The 26,370-nt window shown below is 44.9% G+C and overlaps 1 protein-coding gene across 1 annotated transcript in view; it reads left to right on the forward strand.

Annotated features, from left to right (window-relative positions):
- The window catches only part of LRRC7 (leucine rich repeat containing 7), a 142,877-nt gene that overhangs the window by 111,156 nt on the left and 5,351 nt on the right, over nt 1-26,370 (forward strand). The window contains exons 16-23 of the mRNA XM_051625656.1: nt 2,821-3,021; nt 9,381-9,492; nt 9,703-9,883; nt 11,312-12,989; nt 14,527-14,676; nt 18,887-19,006; nt 23,754-23,972; nt 25,751-25,843. Coding sequence (XP_051481616.1) covers nt 2,821-3,021; nt 9,381-9,492; nt 9,703-9,883; nt 11,312-12,989; nt 14,527-14,676; nt 18,887-19,006; nt 23,754-23,972; nt 25,751-25,843 — 2,754 coding nt within the window. The remainder of the gene's footprint in view (nt 1-2,820; nt 3,022-9,380; nt 9,493-9,702; nt 9,884-11,311; nt 12,990-14,526; nt 14,677-18,886; nt 19,007-23,753; nt 23,973-25,750; nt 25,844-26,370) is intronic.

Below are 26,370 nucleotides of genomic sequence, written 5' to 3' on the forward strand. Positions count from 1 at the left end.
GGGAAACAAAGCATCTGGGAGAGTTTTATGTTGTTCCTCCACTTCTTAGCAGAGTTTTAACTGTGGGTAACATGCCTGTCCCCATGTGCAAACCACCTGAAATGTCAACAGAGAAATAGACACTGATTTCTAAGATCACAGAAGAATTATAATGTATGAAATATTATATGCAAACATTCTGTTAAGTAGTGCAATGTCACACATGCAGTATATCATTAGATAGCTGCAGTTATTGCTTAGGTAGAGAAGAATTATGAAAGGAAAAGCTAAGCAGGGAGCTGGGAGCTGATCAGATATTTCCTCCAGCCTGTGTACCTTGAAGAGAGCACCTCTCCTCTCTCATATCACCAGATACCCAGAAACACCTGGAGCTGTGAAAACTGCATGTAGAGAAATAATACTGAAATAATACCCAGGAAATCTTGCCAGGCTGTGAAAAGAAATTATTTCCTACTGAAGGAGTAGGGATTTTTTTCCCCTCTCTTGGAAAAGAGCCTTTTTGCCCAAGCCATGAAAACTGAGCTCAAATCCAATGACTATTAATAAGGCAGAAATGCTTATTTGCATCCTCCTGGCAGATCCGTCCTCTTTCCCAGTAATGCCAATTCATCTCTGTAAAGGAGTGACCATAAAGTCTTGTTGAGTTCTTGACTGAACTGCTTGCCAGCCTGTTTGGATGCATCCCTGGGAACCAAAAACTGATCCCTGGTGCCTCCTGAGACCTCAGTCTGTGTCTCTCCATCCACGTGGTGACATAGGTCACAGCAAAGTTGTAACATCTACATTTTTAGCAGTTTCCCCAGACCTTTATGGGATGAATTAGTAGGTTAACTGAAATTATCAATGGGTTACAAGCATTGGTAGTGGTTTATAAGAGCAGACATAGTTTTCGCTTTGTATCTTCCACAGTCGGAACTGAACTCTCAGCCCAGTATATGTTAAAATTGGTTGGGTTAATTGAGATTGTTCAGTAACTTCTTCTATCAAGATCTTCAAAAATTCTCTTTTCAGGGTCATGCTCCTTTAGATGTGGCATTAAACATGCAAGGACTGTAGCGACAGGAACTGCAGGTTTCCTCTGTAGTTGGTGATGAAAATACCTGCATTCTAGTGGGTATCTCCTACCACAGCTGCCAGTAGTTTTGCTGTTCAATGATGATACTCACAGTGATATGAAACTCTTGCTGAAATCCATGTCTGTGACTTATCTATTTCATGAAAGTCTTTCAGTTAATTTTTCTTGACTAGTACTTACTGAGGATTTGCTCTACGACTTGACTTGGAGCTGTATTTGGCTGCAGAACTTACACTTAAATCCTGGTCTGAATTTTGTGAAAAAGGAGTTGCCTAATTATGCCACATCCAAATCACATTTCTTTCAACCATAAATCAACCAGAGCTTTAGTAATGTTTTACAGACTCAATTGATATTTTCAGTTGAAATTCCTTATTAACATCTGACACCATAGCCATACATTTTAATGGTTTATGTTAAAGTCATGTCAGAATCTATTATCCCTAATGTTTATTCTACTGTGGTTCAGAATTATACGCTTGTATTTCATATAGTTTCATTTTCCAAATTCATTGTGCTTTTGCTTTCAAGATATTCTTATCTATAGAACACATTTTTTTTAATCCCAATATGCATTTTTCCTGCTTGATAGGAATTTAAGCTATAATACTGAGCTATTAAAATGAGCTCCCTTTGCTCACCTCGTGTACACAAAGAGGTACAAGCTTCTTTGTGATAAATGCTTCCAAGTACTTGTCACCTGGTAAATGTGGAGTGTGGAGATAGGGCAGGTGGTGATAGGACAGTTTTGCAGGAAGAAGGTTGGGCTCAAGGAACAGCTCTACCAACTGCCTGAGCTCCCTGCACAGCCCAAGCCACTTGCCAAGGTCGTGTGGTGGTTGGGTGCTCACATCAGTGTCCTCAGCATCTCTTCTCACCATGTGGTGTGGTGTCCAGCAGAGAAAAGGGGGCTGCAACACAGAGAGGGGGCAGAAGGAGAGGCCATCGTTCCTGCCATGGTCACTTGCTGCCCCATCTCCTCAGAGCAATTTGCTGGCAGTGCAAAGTCTTGCCAGATGACAGAGGGTGGTGCCATCCAGGAGCCTTCTCAGCCACTCTTCTCCTTTCTCTCAACCCTGAGATTCTGGAGAATTGTCTTCCAATTAGGATTGCTTTGTACTTGGGAAGTACCATGTTTCTCTGCTTATAAGTGATAAAAATGGTGACCTTAAAATGTGGATTTTTCTAAAAAATCTGTCAGTCAGTTAAAGCACTATTCAGTGTGATTTAGGATGACTTTTCTGTAGTGATTTGAGTCTGTTTTCCTCTACTTGCTGTGTAAGAAAAGATAAGTAAGATGCACTTGAGTGCTTGTGTGTATATCTCACAGAGCAAACAGCTCCCAGTTGGTCAGATTCTGTTCTCAGCTGCCATAGATAATTCAGATTAATTCAGTACACTGAACATAGCTACATTAATTCTGCATTTACACCAGTGTTGTTTTGAAAAAGTGTGATTTAATGTCAGTACTCTCAAACACAGCCTAGAATTAAAATGCAATGATCTCACTGGGTAAAAGATAGACTTTCAGGGAACCATTCCCATCCATTATTTTATGCCACTTAAATTCCTTTATAGGTTGACATAGTGTAACTGAGAGCAAATTTCAGCCCAGAACTCCATGAAGACAGCTGTGCCTGACACATTACCTCAAAGAGATTAATTGAAAATGTGCAACCACGGTTTTAGTTTGCATGCTGTTTTCGTTCTGTACTTGTGCTTTGATTCTCTTTATGAATGTGCAGGTGGAAATAAATCTAAAACGTTATCCCACCCCATACCCGGAGGATTTAAAGAACATGGTGAAATCAGTTCAGAACCTGGTGGGCAAAACGAGCCATGGAGTCCGGCCGGAGAACTCAGCACCAACTGCCAACAGTGAACAGACTGTGAAAGAAAAGTATGAGCACAAGTGGCCCATGGCACCAAAGGAGATTTCAGTGGAGGTAATGCCATGGGCTCCCTGGTCCCCTCCAGAGGTCCAGGTGGGCTTTTACCACAGCTCCATCAAACCATGTTCTGCATCTGCTGTGAACTTCCTACCTAAGAGTGTCTAGTTTCATTCCATAACGTTAATTTAGTTTTATATTGAGTTTCCATTTTCCCCATTACTGGTGAGATTATCAGACTGAATGTTTGGTTTAAAATCTACCAAGATCTGAATTCTGGTGTTAATATATACAAGTACTCTCCCAAACTCTAATTATCAGAGAGACTGGCACGTTAGCAGGAGAATGGACCTGATCACTTCTCAGAATGAAGTAAGTGTGTTTCTTCATCAAATATGTTAATGAGTAATCAGTTTGTTCTGTCTGACCCTACTGTGCCATTAGATTCTGCTTCTTCTGTTCACACTGCACGCGGTAGATAGCCAATTAACCTTGTCAGAGTTAATGAAGTCAGCAGGAGTGCTTCTTCCACTGCAGGGAAGTTCAGCTCGGGCACCCCCTGAACAGCAGCTTAGAATGAGCTGCAGAATCTGGCCCTGGGTGTCTGCCAGAGGCTCAGTGTGCAGGGTAACACAGGCTGTGCTCCAACAGGGGCACAGTCACTGAGCACTGCAGCCCTCTGCAGAGCTGGTGCCAACAACTGCAGCTTGGTCTCAGGGGGCATGACCTCATTAACCTTCACACTAATGACTCTGTGCAGGCACAGTTTCTAACTAAGGGAAACCTCTCACCCTGCAGTGTGTTTGTAAATCTGCACAAATCTTCACGATGACCATCTTGAAACTCTTTATGAAGTCGTTTTGTTCAGAAGAAATATATAAAGGGAAAAAAAACCCACCTTTTCACTCCCTCGTTATTTAAACATTATTATAAATTCATTGTCCTTGAACTATCCCCATCTCTGGCAAGTTGTGTGTATATGAGGTTTTTTTCTTCCTCAGTTTTCCATATCTTTATCACAGTTTGGACTGTTCTTACGTATTCAACAGTCACTGTAGCTGCCCTGCTAATACTGTTTGTTTTTTATAGTTAAACATTTTCATTTCTTAAAAAAAGATAAACCAAAAGTTTTCTCTTCAGATGGCCACGGAAGACTTTAATCGAATCTAGGAACAGTTTCAATTAGTACTCAGACTGAAATATTCTAGATAAAGCCTTCATGTTTTTATCTAAGTCTGAAATCTTCAGTTCCCCCATTATTCCTTTTTACTTGTTAAATTCTTTCTTACTGTGTAAATCTGACCTTTGATCTGACTTTTTGTTTGTGTGGCACAAGCATTGACACATTCTGCTGTTGCTGCTGAACACAGACAATTTATTGTGTGTCACCTGGGTTGTGAACTTGAATCTTGCTAATGGCTTTCTGGGGTTTTATTTAACCCTGCTGTGAACACTCATATATTGTCTGTCTGGAACTTGAATCAGTGTTGTCTGACATCAGGTGTTTGGTCTTGTGGCTGTGCCTAGGGGCAAAGGCTTCAGAAAGAGGTGGCTCTTCTGGTTTAGTGCTGTTAAACTAAATGTTGAGTTGTCAAACTAAAGTGTTGACATTGCAGTTGACTGAGGCACAGCAGAGAGTAAGGGAAGAGTGAGGGGCAGCAGCACAAAACACTGCAGTTACTCCAGGTGCTTGTGTGACCACCCACTGCTCTAATGTAGAAAAGGATGAAGACGAATTTCATTCTTTGATAAAAAATGCACTCACTTTTGCAACAGGAAAACAATCATATCTGTACCTGAGGTGTTAATTGCGTGAGGATCACAAAAAGCAGTCTGCTAGAAATGGTTGCATTGCTGAAGACCCTGTGGTAATTCCTGAAGTGCAATTAAAAACTGTGATTGCAATTTCCTCCTTAATTTTCTACCACAAGCAACTGATGGGAGTGCATAACTATTGCCATCATATTAGTGAAGATGTAATTTTCATCTTCTATTATTGTAACAGTGAAGAAGGTGGAACTTTTTCAGGTTTTAATTTCCCTAGTGCTTAGTCAAGACTAGTAACACAGCTACCTGATCCACTGAAGGAAAGCAAAGCAGTGTTCCTGCCACTCATACAGGTAGTGGCACTGGGAAGGTGTTCTGGCTGCAAAGGAAGGTGATGGACACATTTTCCTCTCTTTGGCTTCCTGCATGAAGATGAAGGTGTGGGAAACTGTAGGAAAGTGTGAATGATTTTGTGAATTCTTTTAGCATTATTTCAGTTATAACACATTAAATAAAACATACTTAAGTTCCATTTGCCTTTCAGATAATTAGGAAACATGATCTCAAGCCTCAAGTTAAAATACAGTTTGAAAATGCAGGTGTGTTCTGATACAGATTTAGACTGAAGACAGTTTCTAATAACAAGGTAATTTAATTTCAGGTGCAGTGCTCACTTTTTCATCCTCAGAGGCCAGATTAGCTGGTTTCTTTTCTGATCTCTTTTGGGTTTCCTTGTAATTAATTTATACGTGTCTCTTCACAAAACTGTTTCTTGATAATTAAAGGGAGCATCTAAAAAGAATAACAAACTACATTTCAAATCCCCTGTATCATCCTCCACCTTCAGTTATAAGAAACAAACAATTTCTTAATTAATCATCAATTAAAACAAACCTCTTCATTGTCCTAAGTCATTTTGAAACGTGTTTTGGACAAACACTAGTCAGGGGTAACAGTAAATTGTGTAGCCTTTCCGTGTGAAACGAGGAGTAATAACACAAATCAGCAAGTAAGATCTTTATAATTCATATTCTCCATATCTATGGGTTGACAAACTGGAAATACTTCCATATAACTTTCAGCTTCGGATTTTAAAAAGTCTTTTCTAGTCCAACCACCCACTGTGTTAATTCCTTGTAGGTTTAGGAGCTGTTTTCCTCTAGGAGCTGTTTTCCCGGGAGCTGTTTTCCACTAAGGAGATGCACAGTGACAGTCTCTCCTGGTTGGGAGAGGATTGTATGTGGAAGGTTTTTGGCTTGTATCTGCTTTAAGCCTTTACCTTAATTAGCTTTTTTTGCTACAGAATTACCTGTATTTTACCAGGAATCAGAAATATCTCCATCAGAGAGTTTTTGGTTTCTGTGGTGCAAAAGGTCTTTACTGAGGTTATGACCTTAGTGCCTTCTTGTCAAAGGAGAAGGGAGGTAATGATTTCCTCATCTGGAGGTCTGACTCACACCAGACCTTTCTTCATACAAGATGTCAAATGTCTTAAAGTTCATTTTGAGTGACTTTGACTTCTGCCTGACCTTATCCAAGGGTCTGGATTGGAGGAGCATTATTCAGGGCCATTATTCGGGAGAGGGCTTTTTAGTGGGACTTGGAAGTGACTGCAGTGCAGGGCTGAGATGGAGGCAGTGCTGTGCTCTGGGCAGCCCAGCAGGGCTTTGGTACAAACCCATCCCACTGATGGTGATTGTCAGGAGAGATGCCTACACCTCCCTTAGTCTTGCTAGTCTCTGGGGATATGCTGGCAGCTCTCTGGGTGTGTTTGTGTCTACACTTGCTCCCATCTCCTTTATTCTTTCAGTAAAGTGTTAGTGACATCTGCTCTGAGTACCATGTATTTGCCTTAGCAGTTTATTTCTTTGCTTCTCCATTTCTCGTTCCTCTGGAAGAGATCCATCATTCCTGGCCTCATCTTCCTCTGCCTCGTGTTTGCTCTGTCTGCCCAGAGCCTGGCCCTGCTCTCCTCAGAGGCTCTATGTTCCTTGTAAGCAGATTCTAAGAGTTAGGTTATTTTTAAAATTTCATCTCTCTAAATTGTAATTTAATGTTCTTGTCTTGTCAGCATGAATAATTGGTGATATTTCTCTTTCCTGATATTTAATGGGTTTTACCATGTATTTTCTCTTGGAAACCAGCTCACCACATTTTTCTGCTCTCTACCTGTATCTTTCTCTGGTTAGTCCTGAGGACTAAGTTTTGACTTTATCTTTTGCATTTATCTTTTCCCTTTGTTCTTGCAGTGAGTTCTATTAAAAATACTTCTTTTTTTCTTTTTTCTTTTTCTTTTTTTTTTGCTATTAGTGACATTTTTATTCTTGGGCTTATAAGAAAAAAGGTGCTCTTAAACAGAGTAGAATTAAATGGAATGTGATTTTGGTTTTATTACAACGTGTTTCACTTTTGTGACATATTCACAAACACCAGACTAGGGTTCTTTCAAAAGAGTATTGATTTTTGTTGGAATAGGTGCTAAAAAGAAGAAAAAACAGTATCACACAGGTCAAAAATAGAACTGCTGGCTCTTCCCAGCTCACAGCCAGTAGTTTTATCCTATGCTTTTAACTTTTGGAAGTTTCATGGCACAATATTGGAATTCTAGGTTGAAGGTAGAGAAAACACAGAATTCCAAAAGAGCCACCTGTCCGACACAGTCAACACTGGTAAATCCACTCTGGCAATCCCAGGCAGGAAGGAGAAAGAAGAGCATACAAAAAGCTCAGAGGTACAACAAGAAACAACGTGCACTGTGCTCCAAAGGTGGAGAATGTCACACTCTGCGAATGCTCTGCACTGCTTCCTTTCTCACCAAAATAGTTTTGCATAAGTTTGTTACACTGCACAAGGAAATGCTGGTGCTGCACTGGAAAAATGCTGTTGCCCTTCTGTTCAGTTGTATGTAGATGACCACTGCTCTGTCAGAAACAGCCACAGAAAGGGATCCCTGCAGGTGAAAGCAGCTTAAAGGCTTGAGTAGGTTACATCAAGTAAGGATCAGCCTGTAGCTGTTTCCTTAACTGGCAGCACTGAGGGGGTTAATTAACTGGGTGTGAAAATACCTGTTCTTTGCTCTTTTGGTGTAGTGCTACCTTAAAGTTGAACACCAAATGCAGAAGGAATAGAAGATCTGTTGTGTAAACATAATTATATTCTTCAAGGGTAAATCACATGACAAATGCTTCTACAAATCTCTCTTTCCACTGTTCCTACAAAAAGTACTTAATGGAGAGTAAACCTCTGAGAGTTTTCTCTTTATGAGTAAAAGCAAGTGAATTTTAAATGTATTGTAGCATTTTACATTTGAATAATGTGGTTTGGTTTTGGTGTTCCATTTAAAATTGTATATCTAAATATAACATCTCCTGCCTTTTCTGACTTCACTCTGCAAAACCACTGGGTTACCTTCGACAGCTGTCAGGGTGCAGAGACCCTCACAGTGTTTCCCGTAGAGTAAGTTCCCTTCTAAGGATATTCCTCCTAACCATTTCCTTCCTCACTTATACTACTAATTACTGATTTTTCTCCTGATAGCTCTCCAAAATTTCCTCTGTTTACTGGACACTCTCCTTCCCCAGCTTCCACCCCCTGTATGAAGTCACAGCTCATCTTCTCCCTTCCAAGACAATGCATGTTCCTCCTAGCCCTCCCCAGGATCCTGATTGGCTTTGGCAGGACCTGCTGGTGTTGCCATGCCCATCTCCACCAGTTCCCTCAGCCCATGCCCTTCTCCACTAGTTCCCTCAGCCCATGCCCCAGCACCCAAAACATGGGCTTCCCATGTTGCTCGTTCTTCCAGCTCCCTTTCCTTGGGTCCTCTCCTGAGAGCAGGGTTACCAGAATTGTTCCTCCAGGGAGTGTCCTCCCCTCCCCTCTCTCCCCAGGACACCTCTCTTCAGGTCAGTGTCTTTCTCCCTTCTGAACTTTCTTCCAGGAATAAGAAATGCCATGGATTCCCGTTGGTGTCTTCCTTTCCTTCTGGATATCCTATGAGCCTGATCTAAATGTCCTAATTTAAAATATCTCTTTCTAAGACTGCATCTCTCTTTCCACTTTTGATCTCATGCTGTTTTCAGTATACATCCTGTTGCCAGCTAGAACAGCAACACAGCTGTGCAGGGCAGGCTTTGAAGGTCGAGATTTGGTGAACTCTCAATGAGAAGCTTATGAAATTAGAATCATTTTAATTTAGCAGAAAAACTCTTCAAAGTTATTTTAATTACATATAGCTATAGAGACAGCTGAATCTATGGAAGCGCCGTGCCACAGCTAAATGAGTGAGGAATACTTGCTCCTGAAATAAGAAATAATTGTTTATCCTACATCTTTCTTTATTTCTACTGGCAGCTTGTATTTTTGTGACCTTTACTACATCAAAAATGTTTACATGGCCTTGATGTATCTTGCAAGTTCCATCTGTTCTGTCCACATTTTCAGAATGAACCCATCACCATGATTTTTACATTTATTTATGTAGTACTAATTAGAATTTTCAGCTGACAAATCAGCATGATTAGACACCACCCGGATGGCGGGGGTTTGGGATGCTGTCACGTTCATGTAAAGAAGGCTGTGAAGGGTTTGCTTGTTGCAGTTTGAAGTGGTTTCTGTTTCCTGTGTTTACTCTGTGTTATTATATTCCTCAGGATGCCTATGGACATCCTGCCAGTGAGATGAGGATAGGGGAACTTCGGCCTTCCCTGCCAGAGACTCCATTGTACCCTCCCAAACTGGTGCTTCTGGGTAAAGAGAAGAAAGGTACTAACTTAACTTACAGCTTTTTAGATTTGTAACGTGCACAGACTGACCCGTTTCTGAGGATGTTGTGCAATTCACTCTGATTTTAAAACATATTAATGCATATTTGTGCACGTGTGTATATGTATCTCCACAGTATCAATTTAAAAACGCATTTTATGGAGTTTTCAAATGCCACCTCCTGAAAATGTTTGCTGTGTTTTGTTTCAGAGTCAACAGATGAGTCAGAAGCAGATAAGATCCATTGTCTGAACAACAGCGTTTCCTCAGGCACTTACTCAGACTATTCCCCTTCCCAGGCTTCCTCAGGGTCCTCCAACACGCATGTTAAAATGGGGTCCTTGCAGACAACGGCTAAAGAAGCAGTGAATAACTCTTTGTGGGGGAACAGGTGTGATCATCTTTCTTAACACAGCTGCTGGTTGCCTTTCATCTTACCTTGTGACATGCATTCAGAGTGATCTTCTAGTATCTGTTAAGGCTTTCAGTTAAAAAAATGCAGTTTCACCCCAGTTCTGCAGAGGGGTAGGGAGCTGTTCAAAGCCCAGGCTGTGCAGAGCTGACCACCCGTTCATGGTCTGTGGATGGTGGTAATTCTACAGCTGGTTTTTCAGCTGTGAGCTATAACCAGGCATCAGAAGAGCCCAGTCATGGAGCTGCAATTATTCTGCTCCGTGTGGTCAGGAGCTGCAGCTGGCTGTAGTTCAGCACAGATAGCACAGCGTGTCTCTCTCCTGTCTTCTGTCCTGAGCCTCACTCTGCCCTGGACCTCCAGGAACACGAGAGTTCTCTGAAAGCTGTGTTTTGCAGTGGCCATCAGCAACCTGAACACAGCCTCGTACCACACCAGGAGCATCCCTGCCATGAATCACCTCATGTAGCTCCATCCCATTAAAGAGAGGCTGGAGCCTGCCCACTGGAGATGCACAAAATCTTAGTGGTGAGAACATGCACAAACTGAACCTGGTATTTTGGTTTAAAAAAAAAAATAAATTAATGTAAAAAATCTTCCCTTGCACTCATAGAAGATTGGCCCCTGTCTACAAGAAAGACATTGAGTTGCTGGAGCAAGTTCAGAGAAGGGCAGCCAAGGTGGTGAAAGGGCTGGAGAACAAGTCCTATGAGGAGAGGCTGAGGGAGCTAGGATTGTTTAGTTTGAAGAAGAGGAGGCTGAGGGGAGACCTCATTGCCCTCTACAGCTACCTGAAAGGAGGTTTTAGGGAGGTGGGTGTTGGCCTCTTCCCTCAAATAATGACAGGACCAGAGGGAATGGCCTGAAGTTCCACCAAGAGAGAGTTAGTTTGGATATTAGGAAGAATTTCTTTACTGAAAGAGTGGTTGGACAGTGGAACGGGCTGCCCAGGGAGGAGGTGGAGTCACCATCCCTGATAGTGTTTAAAAACAGGGTAGGGGAGGCACTTCAGGACTTGCTCTAGTGGGCTTTTTGTTCTTTTTTTTTCCTTGGAGGGTGGGTAGGGAGGGGTATTGACGGTTGGACACAGTGATCTTAGAGGTGTTTTCCAACCGTGACAATTCTGTCATTGTGTGATTCTGTGATTACTTTTAAAGCAGGAAAATATGATCACCGGGATTTATATGAGCATGGCATTGAGTCACCCAGGACTCCTGAGTGACTGCTCAGTTTCTCTGTGCACACACCTGCAGAACCTGTGCCCAGGTGCAGAGACTGCTGCAGCCAGTTGTGCCACAGCAGGGGCACGAGGCGCAGGTCTCAAGGCACCAGTCGCTTTCTAAAGGCGCCTTTCTGGTGAGTGCTGCCGTGCGTTTTATCTCGCTCTGCTTCCTTTTGTTTTGGCAGGCTGGCACAGTCGTTCCCACAGCCCCTGGAAACAAAGCCATTGCTGAGCCAGCGGGACGCGGCGCCGGCGGGGAACCTGCCCCCGCGCTCCGACCGGCGCCCGCTGAGCGAGACCTTCGCCGACAGCTGGAACGACGGCTCCCACTACGACAACACTGGCTTCGTGGGGGAGGAGAGCACGGTGGAGAACCCCAGTGCCAACCCCCTCCTGAACACCAAGTCCAGAAGCACATCCGCACATGGACGCAGGCCCTTGATCAGACAGGACAGGATAGTTGGCATTCCCCTGGAGCTGGAGCAGCCGACGCTCCGAAACACACACGAATCTGAAGTGCCTCCTCCCAACCCTTGGCAAAATTGGACCAGAACCCCTAGTCCTTTTGAAGACAGGACAGCTTTTCCTTCCAAACTGGAAAGCACCCCCACCACCAGCCCTTTGCCTGAGCGGAAAGATCATGTCAAAGAGTCTCCTGAAATGACTAGCACCTTCACTCCAGGAATAGCATGGGAATATCACGACTCGAATGCTAACAGAAGTCTCACAAACGTCTTCTCCCATATCCACTGTCGCCCAGATCCTTCCAAAAGTGTCATTTCAATCAGCAAGAGCACCGAGCGCCTTTCTCCGATGATGAGGGATATCAAAACCAACAAGTTCAAGAAGTCGCAAAGTATCGATGAGATCGACATCGGGACGTACAAAGTGTATAACATACCCCTGGAAAACTATGCATCTGGCAACGACACCGTGGGGACCCACGAGAGGGTGGACAAGCTGCTGGGCCCGGAGCACGGCATGCTGAGCATGTCCCGCAGCCAGTCGGTCCCCATGCTGGATGACGAGCTGCTGACCTACGGCAGCGTCAAGGTGCAGCCGCAGCAGAAGCCCTCGGTCACGAAGAAAGTCTACCAGTTCGACCAAAGCTTCAACCCGCAGGGAGCAGTGGAGGTCACAGCAGAGAAGAGGCTGCCGCCGCCTTTCCAGCTCAACCCCGAGTACATTCCCCAGCAGAGTAAGAACCTGCCCCAGGAGCTGGTCAGCCCCAGGGGCTACCATGGCTACCCCCCCGTGGAGCACATGTTCTCCTTCTCCCAGCCCTCGGTGAACGAGGAGCCCCTCAGTGCCCCCTTCACAAGCCAGAGCTCTCGGCCAGGGTTCCTGAGGAGGGCGGATTCGTTGGCCGGCTCCACCGAGATGTCCATGTTCAGGAGAGTCAGTGAGCCCCACGAGCTGCCCCCGAGCAGTAGGTACGGCCGGGCTCCCTACCGAGGCGCTGTGGAGCGCCAGGGCAGCATCTCGGTCTCTGAGTCTCAGTTCCTCAAGAGGAACGGCAGGTACGAAGACGAGCATCCTTCCTACCAAGAGGTGAAAGCCCAGACTGGAAGCTTTCCAGTTAAAAACCTTACACAAAGGAGGCCATTGTCTGCAAGAAGCTACAGTACAGAGAGTTACGGCACATCCCAAACCAGGCCGGTTTCAGCGAGGCCTACAATGGCAGCTCTGCTGGAAAAGATTCCGTCAGACTATAACTTGGGTAACTATGGCGACAAGCCTTCCGATAACAGTGATATAAAGACAAGGCCTACCCCTGTGAAGGGAAATGAGAGCTGTGCTAAAATGCCCGCTGACTGGAGACAACAGCTACTTAGACATATAGAAGCTAGAAGGTTAGACAGGGTATGTTTGGCATTTCTCTGCAATTAATGCCTTTAGTTGTGTGTTTTGCTCTTTCAAACTATTTGCACGTACAGTGGTAACCACCAGAATTCCCAGTAATGAAATTCCTGCCTTGGTGTGAGAGGAACCAGCCCACAGAGGGGACTGGGGGGGCTCCAAAGCAGCTGGAGTGAGGGGGTCCTGGTTAACGAGTGGTAAAGGGTCTCTGCACGAGTCACGCACCACAGTGCACGTTACTGGTGCAGTCACTGCCGCAGCACTGTCCGAAATAACAAAAAACCATTAAAATCTCTCCTTATCATCAGATATGAGTGTGCTGCTGAAGTCCACCACTTCAGTAATGGCTTGAGAGCATTAAAAGATGCTGGATACATCTTTGCAGCAAAAAGCAATAAAGAAAAACATCACAGATGAAAAGTAAAATAATGTATTTTAGCTTTCATATCACTGTTAGTGGAGGGGACTTAAAGATACCTCTTCTCTCTGAAAAATATCCCTGGATATGCACTGCCACTCTTTATAGCAAGGAGTGTGATTAGTGCTCCTTTTGGCCCAGGGAGTTATGCTTATTTGCCTTCTATACAAAACAGCCCAAGCGCTATAGTGCATGATTTCAGTAATGATCTTGACTATTTAATGACCTTCTTCATGAATCAGATTTACTTCATAATCTGAAGTGGTTGTGAAAAATTACTGTTGTCAAGTGCAGAAGTTAGTTTCAGGATGTGTCCACATACCTGTTTTATGCTAAATACTCATGAGATTGGTGTTGATATATTAATGACCTTCCAGTTGCTCAGATGTGATGCATTTTAAAATATCATTAAGGATCAAAGGGGTAACCTTTAAGAACTGGCTTGAAGGCTGAAGCTTTTTCCTTACTTCAGCTGTTTTCCTTTTGCTGTGTAAAACTGATTGGAAAATATGTCATCCCTAGCCAAGATAGTGCACCCCAAGTAGAGGCCTTTCTGGTGGAAATAAACCCTTCCCAGGTGGTGTTTGTTTAAGAAACATCTTGACATTAGTTTACAATGTGTGTTTGCTGGGGCAGAACAATGAGTGTCTGCGCTGGGCCAGAGCTTGTCCCCTGTGGGCACTGCTGGCCAAGGTGGGGCAGAGCCTCCTCCTGTGGGGCTTTTCCTCTGCCTTGGATGCTCTTTTATGCTAGATACAAGTTCTCTGGCCCACCCGTGGCTGTGCAGAGGCACCACAATTTGGCCATATTTTGCAAAACAAAGACTTGTGCCACATTATAGACTGCAGTTCTCAAACTACAGATAACAACATATTTCATCTGCTGTCAGCGTTGAAGTCTTTTATGGTATCCATTTTATGTACAACTAGCAATGTATTTGCTTCCGTGTGACCCAGTGCATGCCTCAAAAAAACAAAGAAAGAAAAAAAAAAGCTATTTATTTCTTGGTACTGTTTGTTGGCTTAAACTAAAACGTTGTGAAATTAACCATATATATGTGTGATACTTGATTCAAGGAGCATGTGTGTTCATATCCTGTCACGTGGTTGTTTCCTTACTCAGACTGCTGCTTACAAACACAACACAGTTAGCCTTGGCATGCTGCACTCTGGAGGGTTTTCAGCCATGCATGCCGGCAGAAGCATGACTTTAAACTTGCAGACTAAATCTAAATTTGAAAACCAAATGCTTCAAGAGCTACCTCTACCGAAAGTAAGTATGGGAGGGCCAGCATATTCCAGCATTACCAAATAAATTAACGATACTCCTTGCTTTCTCCTGGTTTAGCTTTTGCCTGTTTCTCATGCTTATCCTCTACCCAATCCCAAAAGCAAAGGTGGTGGTAACGTGGTTCTCCTGCCCACCTCCTTGCTTTTTGGATTCAGCAGCTCACATGGCTGTCATTACTGCTTTCTGCTCTCGTCCTGCAGACTGATGCCATCGTTGTATTTTTCTCAGTGACTTAATCTGTGCACAGAAATTAAGAACGTGTGTTATTTTGTGACTGTTTGATCTTAGGAAAACCAACGTAGCAGTGTTTAATATGCATTTAAATAGCCTCCAAGGGACAGGGATTTTAACAGATGAACATAAACTGGGTGTGCTGCTACAGCTGATGAGTTTTGAGCACATGCCTACCACACCTAAATTAATTTTGAACTCTTGTTGAGTAAAGCCTGTAGAAAGTTAATGTTAAACCTTGGTTGGGTAAAGCCTATAGGAAGTTAATGTTAAACCTTGGTTGGGTAAAGCCTACAGGAAGTTAATGTTAAACCTTTGTTGAGTGATGCCTCTAGAAAGAGAATGATTTTCTCATTTTTCTTACTGTTTATCTTGCAGGAAGTAGCAGGGTACTGTTGCTAAGTCCACGCACAGCTATACACAAACAAGTGTTTGAAGGGAAAGGCAGAGATGAGAACCCAGAGAGGGACACTGCTGGAGTGTTTCCAGAGCATCAGGGAGGAGATGCTGGGACCTTGCTCTGTGTCCCGTAGGGCCACACCGGTGTCACCGCAGCAGCGGCAGCATCGTGTGGGATGGCAGAAGCTGGTGCAGTGCTCCAAATGAGGAGCATCCTGGGCGTCTTCCCACATCAGCAGCTGTAGCTGCTGTACAAATTAGCTACATCCCTGTGAGTAATTACAGGGCAGGGGAGCAGAGATGCAGGAGCTGCAGTGGGATCATCCACGCGGGTCACTGCGCCCTGGCCAGGCCTCCGCAGGCAGCGCCGGCCAGAGATGCCCAAAGGAGGATTCCAGGGCCCAATTTCAGAGTTGAGATCCAAGCCTGTTTAGAAGAATAAGATAATTTACTGGCAGCAGCAGGACCAGATTGTGCTGGCTGGCTGGGGGGCAGGCCTTAGCCCTGCTTGGCTCGCTGGCGCAGGATTGCAGGCAGAGGCGTGAGAGGTCAGCAACGCACACACACGTCAGGGTCAGCTTTCCCCTGGTGTAGCTTCCTTTCCATGCACTGTTCACTTCATTTACCTGTCCCACTCAGCTGTCCCTGGATCTAAGCAAGTCCTAATGTTAGTGTGTGCTTCTTTGTTGTTCAGTTCCTGACATCCAGGTCAAATCTCAACCGTAGACATGTGTGTGTTTGGACACAGGCAGCTTTCCTGTCTTGGTCATACTGGTTTTTTCTTTCAAATAATTTGTTTGTCTATTTGGGTATAACCTAATTCTTGTCCCAAGTCCTTGAAAGAAGTCCATTGGACATCAAATCCAAATCACGGTGCTATTTCCCTACACACACTTAGGAATAAGGTATTATGTATCACTGTAACAATTTTAGGCTGTAGATGAATATGGTTACTAACATATGGATGTCTGAGGAAAATCATGGCACTGTTCATGGAGCCAGGTTTTGGGGTGTGGTCTTACATGAATTCTTCTGCTTTCTATTTCACCAGCATTTCATTGCTACATACCCTTATAAAATGTGATGCTGAACTGCATGAAGGGGGTGTATTCTCTTACTGTACTGTTGGGAAAGTGCTGAAAAATTATTGTTGAGCAGATAATTTGAATGTTTAGTATTGTTTGATTTTATTCCTTCATGTGTTCTAAAGGATTTTGCATTTCTTATTGAATCCAGGCCACAGCAGCTTAATATTTGCTACTTCTTCTTCAGCTTTCTTGTGGCCTAGGCTCAAGAGAGTAACGAGTGAGGTCTAATTGTTCAGTGGAAGATCAGGAAATCAAGTACAGCAATTACTCATGTTGAGAAAGTTTGTTACATCAATTCTACAGAATGTTTGAACTGCTGCTTTGCATTCTTTACATAACAGATACGTAGTTTGTCTGTAGTCTGTCCAAGCTCTGTAAATTAATAATAATGCAAGCAGACAAATTCATTTCACTGCAGAAAACGAAAAGAAAAACCTGTTATTTATTGAGAAATCAGAAAGCACCCTCTATACTTTTTCTCTTTTGAATGCAATCTCACCTCTGCAGATCAGTCACTTACAAAGGCAGCAGTGATGTCTCCAGTGACAAAAGAAACACTTCTCAGAAGAATGCTTTTCATTGTTGGCATCCTTCTCACAATTCTGCTAAAAGTTTATGGTTTGGTGCACTTCATTCTCAGGGGGGGTAGAGTACCCATTCCCCTTAGGATTAACCAGCATGTTCCCACGTATCAGTTAGGAGGAAAAAGAGCAGGTTTATGAATCCATCTCCCAGAGAGGGAGCAGGAGCCAGCCCAGCACGGGCACCTTGGGCTGTGGGTGGCTCTGGAAGGGATGAGTCACATCACAGAGGTGATGGCCTTGCCTTGGCATTGTTTTGTACCACTCCTCAGAGCAGGAATTTTTTTGCAATGCTGCTGTTTCGTTTGAGAAGCTGTTTCCTGCCCTGCTCTCAGACGATTTAGCCCCTGTCTGGATGAGGGGGCTGTGGGTGATGCAGCAAACTGGGCAGAGTGGCTGATTCATGAGGTCATGTAGGCAAAATGAGCCCAAACTGGGGCCCAAATTCTGGTCTGTGGACAAAGAGGGCTCAGCATGTCCTGGGCTGGGGTTAGTTTTTCCATTTTTTCATATGTGTAAAGAAAGCTCTACAGGGAGCTCTTTCAATTTCAACAGGGAAAATGTTTTTTCTAGTGTTTCTTAAAATCTTTCTTGATTTTTCCAGAAGACTTCTTGAATGATGAGAGAATTCTAATGAAATATTTCTTTTATTTTAAATAATTGGGATTGAATTTATTTACTTTTTACTTCACTTATGAGGCATATGATTTGAATCACAATTTGCTTCTATTAACTTTTAAAGGATTTTTAAGCTTGCAAAAAAAATCTCTCAACTGACCAGTTACCAGCTTTAGTATTTCAAAGCACCAGTTTCATTTTTTCTTCAGTCATGTAAAGAAATGTTTTATGATTATTTTTTTTTAATCAAAGCTGAAGAGGAAAGTACTTGAATGACAGAGGGGAAGAATAGACATTTTTTCTTTGCAGATTACTATTAACCAGTTAACTGAACAAGCACTAGGTAATGCCAAGTGCTGTCAGTGGTAGGACAGTGGTGACATTTTACATAGTCTGACACAAAAAGCCATGCTCACTTTAGCCAAATTTCCAGCTGTGGTGAGAAAGACAGATAACAGACAGTCATGATGGGGCAGGAAAAGTACACATGGCCTCAAAAGTACTGAAAGCAGGAGTGAAATAACCAGGGGGGAAAGTGGCAAAGAGGAAACATGATTATCTTAGAGGTCTATTGCAACCAAAGCAATTCTATGAGTCTATAAATGGAGAAGTGGAAAATAGTAATGGAGTATCAAGCGTGTGCAGGACACTTTAAATGTGTGCTTTGCCTATTCCTATTCAGGAAAGCATTTAATTGCTACTGAATATTATACATCTGATATCCTGTTAACTTAGAGCAAAACCAGCCATGGCCTCTAGAGAGGTCTGTGAGAAGCAGGGCACACCATGGGACACTGCACCAGGAGGCAGTACTCCCAAGTTCAATGCTGCCAGTAAAGAATATTTTCTGAAGAAAATCTAAGCATATAATTGAATTGTGGTGGCAACTACCTGATCAAAAAGCTTTTGAGGCTTCAGCGACCTGTAAGGAAGTTCCAACTCAGGTGATTAATGGCAGGCTGCACGTTTAAATATGAAACTTTGCCAAAAATTGTTTCTCTGAAAGTAACGAGTTTTGTTAAGTCACTTTTCCCTTTTCTCTCATCGTTCATTATTCTCATGGTTTCTCTGAAGCACCTTTCAGGGCCTGCTTGCAGAGCCCCACAGCAGCGTGGCCACAGGTCAATGAGGCGCTGCAGCAGTGTAAAAGGCTTTCCGTGGTCGCGCTGGCGTGTTGCGCTTTCACTGGGTCGGTTTCTGGCGTGAGTGTGACGAGAGAGTTTTCTGTCGTGCTGACTAAAGTGACTAAAGGCTGCCCTACCATTTCTGCAACAGACCCCGTCGCAGCAGAGCAGCGTCCTGGACAACGGGCAGGAGGAGATGTCCCTGGGCAGCCAGTGGAACCCCTACCCGCTGGGCCGGCGGGACGTGCCCCCCGACACGGTCACCAAGAAGGTAAGCTGTCCCTGCAGGGCTGCCCGCCCTGCTTGCCCCAGCCAGGCAGGGCAGGGAGGAGAGCAGGTTCCTCAGGGAGGGTTTGGGAAGCATGTGGGTTTGTTTGGAAGTGTCCAGCAGTAATCGTTGTGAGTTAAGGCTGGTGTTTTCGTGCTTGCTGCCTGCTTTTATGTGTACTCACGCAGAGTCGTTGTATCCAGAGTGTGTGGAATGGGCAGAGTGGGCTTGGCAGGAGGGTTCTGCAGGTACCCAACAGCCATCAGCTCCCTCTTGTCCTGAAAAGCTGTTGTGCCATTTTTCATTTCAATGGCACTCTTCAGTTCATCACAAAAAAACAAAGAGACGTGTTGAGATGGAGGCCAGTCCGGCCTCTGGGCCGTCAGACATCTTGGCAGAGACCTCCTAGGCACACACCATTTGCTGATAAGCTCACCAGAAAGGACTCTAATTTCTAGTACCTGGTGTCAGTAGGTATTTAATTCCAGTGCTGGGATCTGGCCTGTCTCTGTGCACACACTGGCTGCTCCCTCCCAGCCCCAGTTGGGCTCTGCTCATCTGCTGAGAAACCGACAGCCCTGGATGCTCTAATTTTGAAGCTGGAGAGTGAGGATGCTGGAAAACCAATATGTGTTTGCAGGCAGCTTCAGAAGCTGGAGCATACACCTTTAGCAGTGACAATTGCACTGATTGTTATCTGCATAGAGAGCAGTCCTGCCCATTCCTGATGCAAAGGCTTAGGAGTAAGAGCAGCGTGGCAGTGTCCTCACGTGCACACTGCTGGCTGCTGCAACTAATTACCTCTCAGCACTGATGAGGTGAATATCTCCCTGCTGGCTTCTCATCCTGGTCTCCAAGATGGTTTCAGAAGCAGCAGCCCTTGCCTTCCTACAAAAGCAGTGACAGGAGATTCCCATGTACCAGAGGATTGGTTGAAGAAGGGAGAGGAAAGCCAGAGCAGCCCAGAGGGCCCTGCCCAGGCAGGGGGGAGCAGGAAGGTGCCCTGACATGTTGTGATGGAGCTGGCTCTGATCCTCAGGTCACTCAAAGGATTTCTTTATCCTGTGATGCACAAGAAACTGGGATAAGACATTTAAGAGGAGTTACTTCTGATCTTCACTGATCTTCACTGGCATGTTGAGATAAAATCCATTCACACAGTCTAACACAGACTCTGTCTTGCTTGTGTGCACCATCGGTGTTACCAGAAGGAGAAACTGCTGGTTCTTTTTCATTCTGAATCTTGCAGTAAGAACAAACATTACACAACCATTCTGCACCCTGCTCAGCTCCGTGGAGCAACCCATTGTTACATCCTTGTCAGCTGCTTCAGTTATACTGTAAATATTGGACACTGAGCTGAAAATAATTAACTTTTGTGGCGGATGTTAAATAAAGAATACCAGTGCAACTGGGGAAGCAGTCTGCATAATAGAGATTGTTTTTCTGCAGAATAAATAGTTCCAAGAAAAGCAGCTTATCCCCCTCCAGCCAGAGCCATTGTGGATGCACATGGAGCACTGATATCATCTCTTCAAAGTCCATTAACAGGAGTGAGAAATTGAATTCTGGAAATGGTTTAACCTCCTCAGGAGATGGTTTGCAATGTGCTGATGTGACAATCTCTTCTCCATGGGAAGTGACCTCCAGTGTCTTGGTTTCCCAGCATTTAGAGATTAAAATGCAGCCATTATTTGAACTCAGACTCAGAAAGTCTTCAGTAGAAATAGAGTTCAACCAACAATTAAACCATGTAAATATAAATTGTTGTACATGTTGCCTCTCCAGTCATGTAGCAGGACTGGTGTGAAAGGGCTCAGGCAGAGCAAAGTCACTGCATGGAAGAGGTGTCCTGGGAAAGTCACTGGAAGAAGAGCTGGGACTTGTTCTTCCAAGGGAAAGAGCAAGTGCAAGTACAGACAGACAGACTGTGTACTCAGGCTAGTGCAGTACATGTACAAACACAGTCAGATGTGTTCCTGCATCATCCATGCAGGAAGGGCTGCTGTACCTGTAGTGATGGCTATTTCTGCTAGGTAGGGTGCTACACGGCAGTGACTACATCATTATCTAGGACGTGAGTGGTTGTTTCTGTCCTTTTTGCTGTTCAGAATACAGATTAAATGCCAGTGTGATCGTGTATGTGATCATCCCATCATTTATGAGCTATTTCTCTTATGGAAAAGTTGGATATTTTAGTCTTCAAATCAGATAATCCACTGAGTTATGAAAAGACTCCAGCATTTATGCTTCCTGGAAGATGACTTCTTCTATCATGTCAACAAGACAGAAGACAGCTACATGCCTGATTAAATCAGTTTTATTCTGAGTTAACTGCACCTCCATAAAAGGGAAGACTTGGAAGTGTGGTGGGGGATCACCAAAAGGAACCTGAACATCACTCCTTATGAAGGTTGAAGAGTGAGAATGAAGGTGGAAGATGAGCAGACCAGGCCAGCCAACCTGGGTGATGACCTAAGAGGAGGAGCTGTGCAGGTTTGGGGATGGTGGGACTGTGTTAGTTGTCCTGCTGTAGGATCACACAAAAAAGGCTGAGGCCATGCAGACTCTTGGGGATCCCTGTGTGGGCTGTAATGGTCTGGTGGATGTAGAAGTAGCACCTGCTGTGGAGCTGGAGAAGCCTCAACACTGGGACAGAGATGTCTGAGTCACCATTTCTCTCCCTTCTGACTTAGGGGTATTTCTGCCAGCCGTGACTGGGAGGCACTTTCTGTTTCACTTCCAGCACCTGCTGTTCAATACAAGGATCTCTTAACCTGATTAAGAAGATTTGAGGTTTTTCAGTGAAGCAGCACATTAGGTTTTGTTGTTTTGTTTTTGAATTTGAAATCGACATTTTCCTCTGAGGCAGATGCTGCACCTCCTGAGGACTGCTGTGGTGGATATGGGGTTATATCTGAGGCAAATAGAAGAATTCATGAGATTCTGGTTTTTTGGTGTCCTCTTCTGATGAGTAGGACACAACATGAAGCACAGGACCATCCTGCACATGCTCACCTGGCATCTCCATGGTGGCAGAGGTCCAGCAATCTGCTGAGGCATGGCTGGTCACTGTAAGGAGCTGATGAAGAGCTAAAAAGTCTGTCTGGAGCATTTTCCTTCCCTCCTGACCTTGGCTGAATTGAGGAACTCTCTGACCTGGAATGTGGAATGTTCACAGTCCAGACTGTCTTCACCTGGCTGCTCTTGCAGTAAGTTTGTCTGTGTCTGTCATTCCGTGGATGCAGGTGAGCTGTGTTTTAAGAAGAGTTTGGGGATTGGAGATTTGGGCGCAAGGAGTAAGAGATTTCTCTGCCATTGCTCACTTTGAGACTGTTCCTCTTGTGCTAAAATGAAGAACTGTCAGACATGTACCCTGCCTTTCTAAAAGTATTATCAGCAAAAAAACTAAGGCAGAGCAGATCAGGTTTGCTCACAGTCACTGTGTGTCCTGCTGGGATTCAGTGGCACCAGCAGCTCCACCTGCATCTGCACTAAGCCAGGGAGATCTTGTAAATCCATTAAGATGTCTTTTGCTGTGGCAACAAACAAGATGGCCAGATGTTTGGCCAGTGGGCAAGAAACGTTTTGATCTTTTGCTGTATCAAATGTGATCTTGTCTAAAATGCAGTCTCACAGTTGGTGGCTCCTCCAGCAGGACCATAAAGGTTCCGTAGTGCTGAGGGTCAGACCTTCATGAGGTGGTTGTGCTGTCGGCTGGTGTCAACTTGATGTGAAACATCATTTTAAATAGGTTTGGTTTGTTTACAGAGACTGGCAGGTACAGAGACATGTAGTCCTGAAGCTCCTTCATGCTCAGGCTGTTCAGGTAACTGCACTGGTTGGTTGTTCCTGTAACCTGAGAACTCTCAGTAGCAAGGTGTGGTATTTCATGGAGGTGATCATACTTGATCATACAAGGGAGCATGAATGCTGCTCGTTCCCTTATGGCTGAGTTGGGTGCCATTATCTGTAAGCAACTACATCTGAATCCTGTAAATATGAAGGGCTCAACTGTCTCAACTGAGTTTGTTCTGCAAAGATTTGCTTCAAATATTCATGTGATCCATGTGCCCATGTGGAAGCTTTGCAGTGAAGAGTGAACACGTGTGCAACCTCCCCATGTCAGGAACAGAACCTGGGGAGCAAACCTCACCCTCAGCCAACAGCTACAGACATGACAGGCCGTGGGGACGGGGGGACAGGAGAGTGACAGCACTTGTCTGGATTTTTTGAGGAAAAAAAAATAGAAAATTGATCGTGTCGTTAGTCACATTGTAAAAGCCACGTTTATCCCTAGGACAAGGCACAGGATTTAACTGAGATGTGCTTTCCACACACAGCACTGGCAAGTGTCTGTATTTGGGGTATAAATCTTATTCCAAACTATCTGCAGGGAAAAGAGAAAAAGGAATCCCAGTATCCTCAGACTGTGCTGGGATGAATAAGCCACCCTACTTCAATTTAGTAAATTTTTCCAGCTCACAAAACACTGTGAGCAGGAGCCTGTAGGAAGGAAAAATACTTAGATTTTCTGTTGATTAAACCTTCTGTCTATGGCCAATTCCCCCCAGGGCTGCTGGGGTCACTGGGGCAGCACGTGTCACCTCCCTGCTTCTGTCCAGCTGGGCTCTCCAGGCAAACCTCTGCTGGATTTAAGAGGTTTGCTGTCGCTTGACTCCATAAGTTGCCATAACTGCTTCTTTTCAGCTTCCTGAATTTCTGGCCTCACGGGTTGTGTTGCCCACAGGCAGGTAGTCACATCCAGACGCTGATGGGGTCGCAGAGCCTGCAGCACCGCAGCCGGGAGCAGCAGTACGAGGGCAGCATGAACAAAGTCACCATCCAGCAGTACCAGCCACCCCTGCCCATCCAGATCCCCTCCTCACAGAGCTCCCGGGCACCCCAGACAGGGAGGTGTCTGATCCAGACCAAGGGGCAGAGGAGCACCGACGCCTACCAGGAGCAGGTGAGCAAGGGTGGCTTCAGCAGGGAAGACAGTGATAGGACAAGGGGTAATGGTTTGAAACTGAGAGAGGGGACACTTAGGTTAGATATTAGGAAGAAATTCTTCACTCTAACGGGGGTGAGGAGCTGGAATGGGTTGCCCAGGGAGGCTGTTGATGCCCCATCCTTGGAGGTTTTTAAGGCCAGGTTGGGTGTGGTTTTGTGCAACCTGGTCTACTGGGAGGTGTCCCTGCTCATGGCAGGGGGGTTGGAACTTGGTGATCTTTAAGGTCCTTTCCAACCTTAATGATTCTATGATTCTATAAACCCCCCCTGCCAGGGGAGGTGGAGGCTGGATCTTGGGAACCATTTATTCACAGAAAGGGGTGTCAAACCCTGGCACAGGCTGCCCAGGGCAGTGATGGAGTCCCCATCCTTGGATGTGGTTAAAAGTTGTGTGGATGTGGTGCTGAGGGACTTGGTTTAGCAGTGGACTTGGTAGAATTAGGTTAGTGGTTGGACTCGGTGATCTTAAAGGTCTTTTCCAACCAAAATAATTACCTAAAAGAACACTCGGACAAAAACTTTCTGGGTGATTTTTCTGCCTGGTGTACAAGCAGGGAAAGGGAGCATAGGGCAATAATGGCTGGGCTGGAGGGCACAGGGAGCACAGGGAGCTGGAGCCTGAGCTGGAGCTCTGGCCTCTCCCCCAGCTCCAGGGACTGGTACCATTGACCAAGCCCCACAGTGTGGCACTGAAGCTCCTGAGCAGAGCTGACATCACTGGGTCAGGCCAAATTAATTAACAATTCCTGCCAACCCCCAGTCACCCTGTTCAGTGCCACCAGAGCAGTATCTCTGGCAAGACACTGATCTGGGATTTCTGTGGCTGCTCCAGTTTAGCCCAGGCAAGGCCAGCTGTAGCTCCAGTGCCCCCAGTCCCACAGCATGGGAGCTGATGAGCTTCTGCATTGGTCCACCCTGTCCTATTATATTTGGCCTTAATGACTGCAGTAACTCTGTGAGGCACCTGACTGGCAAAACGAGGTTCAGAGTCATTAGTGAACTTTCCTCAGGAGTAAAGGGTTGAATGAGCCACACAAGTTACTGCCTGTGGGAAGTCTCTGGGCACAGCATTGAAATTCAGAAGCAACTGCTGGTGTGGCTCCAGTACGTGCTCAGACTAGCTCAGTGGATAGTCATTAAACTACACTGAGGTAATTTTAATTTTATGTTCAATTGCCTAATGTCATTTAGAGTCATCATGACTAAAGATAAGATTCAGCACTCTTTCCTGGAGTAAGGCACTTGTAAGAGTGGTTGGTGCTCAGGGCAGGCTGCTGGGGCTGTGGGCCTGGGCTGGCAATGGTCTGGAGAGCTCTGAGCATCACCTTCTTCCTTGGGTCTGTCCCAAGCACAGTGCCCAGGGGTGCTGCTCCTGGGACACCTTTGGGAAAAATAGTAGTGCACCAGAGGAAGCCTCACTGGCAGGTTTATCCCAGTGCTTAAGTGAAAGGTTTCCCCAGTGGGAGCTGAAGGGGTTTTTCCTCCTTGAAAAGAAAATTTATAAATGTGTGCCAAAATCCATGCAGCACTGAGAGTATGATGGCATCACTGCAGCATGCTGAGCCTTCCAGTGCACAGCAACATTCTGCTGGCTTTTACTGTGCTGTGCAAGGCAGCTTTGGAGAGGGTCAACTCATCTCATCAGTGGTGAAGTGGGATGTAGGAGAAGAGGCTGTTGTTTAGACAGGATTTACTGTTAGCACTGACTTACCTTGCTCTATCTTTTTAACCTAGTTTTGTGTGAGAATAGAGAAGAATCCTGGCCTTGGTTTTAGTATCAGTGGGGGAATAAGTGGACAAGGAAATCCATTCAAACCTTCTGACAAGGTAAGTTATAAATTCTCTCTGAATGGTCTGTATTTCAGAGTGCCTTCTAGTGGAGACATAGAGAGCATGAGTGGAATGTTAATGCAATTATGTTGTGATCAAGGAATTTTTCCCATGCTTGGCTTTTGTTGTTGCTGTTGTTAAGGGAGAGCTGCTAGTTTGGGGGGGTTTTTTGTGGTTAGTGAAGACAAGAGAATCAAAGCAGATATCACTTGGGTGTCTGCCTTATGTATCAGATAATTTTTGAGACTTTTCTGGAGAATTGTGTTTCTGACTGATTTCTTTTAACAGTCAACATAGGCCCTGATTAAACTATCACTAAAGTCATGAGAGGGAATACTAAGCCAGCAATAGCACCACTGAGGAGCTGAAATGCCAGGGCTGGATCAAATGCCACTGACCTGGCCTGCAAACTGCCCTGGGGATCAGCAGTGCCTTCCAACCCCAGGGCAAGCAGGCTCCTCTGCTGTGCTGCTCATGGAACATGTCAGCACTGTGGCACACAATGGACAGAGAGTCTCAGTGTT

This window comes from Apus apus, chromosome 7 (assembly GCF_020740795.1).
Source record: "Apus apus isolate bApuApu2 chromosome 7, bApuApu2.pri.cur, whole genome shotgun sequence".
NCBI lineage: Eukaryota > Metazoa > Chordata > Aves > Apodiformes > Apodidae > Apus > Apus apus.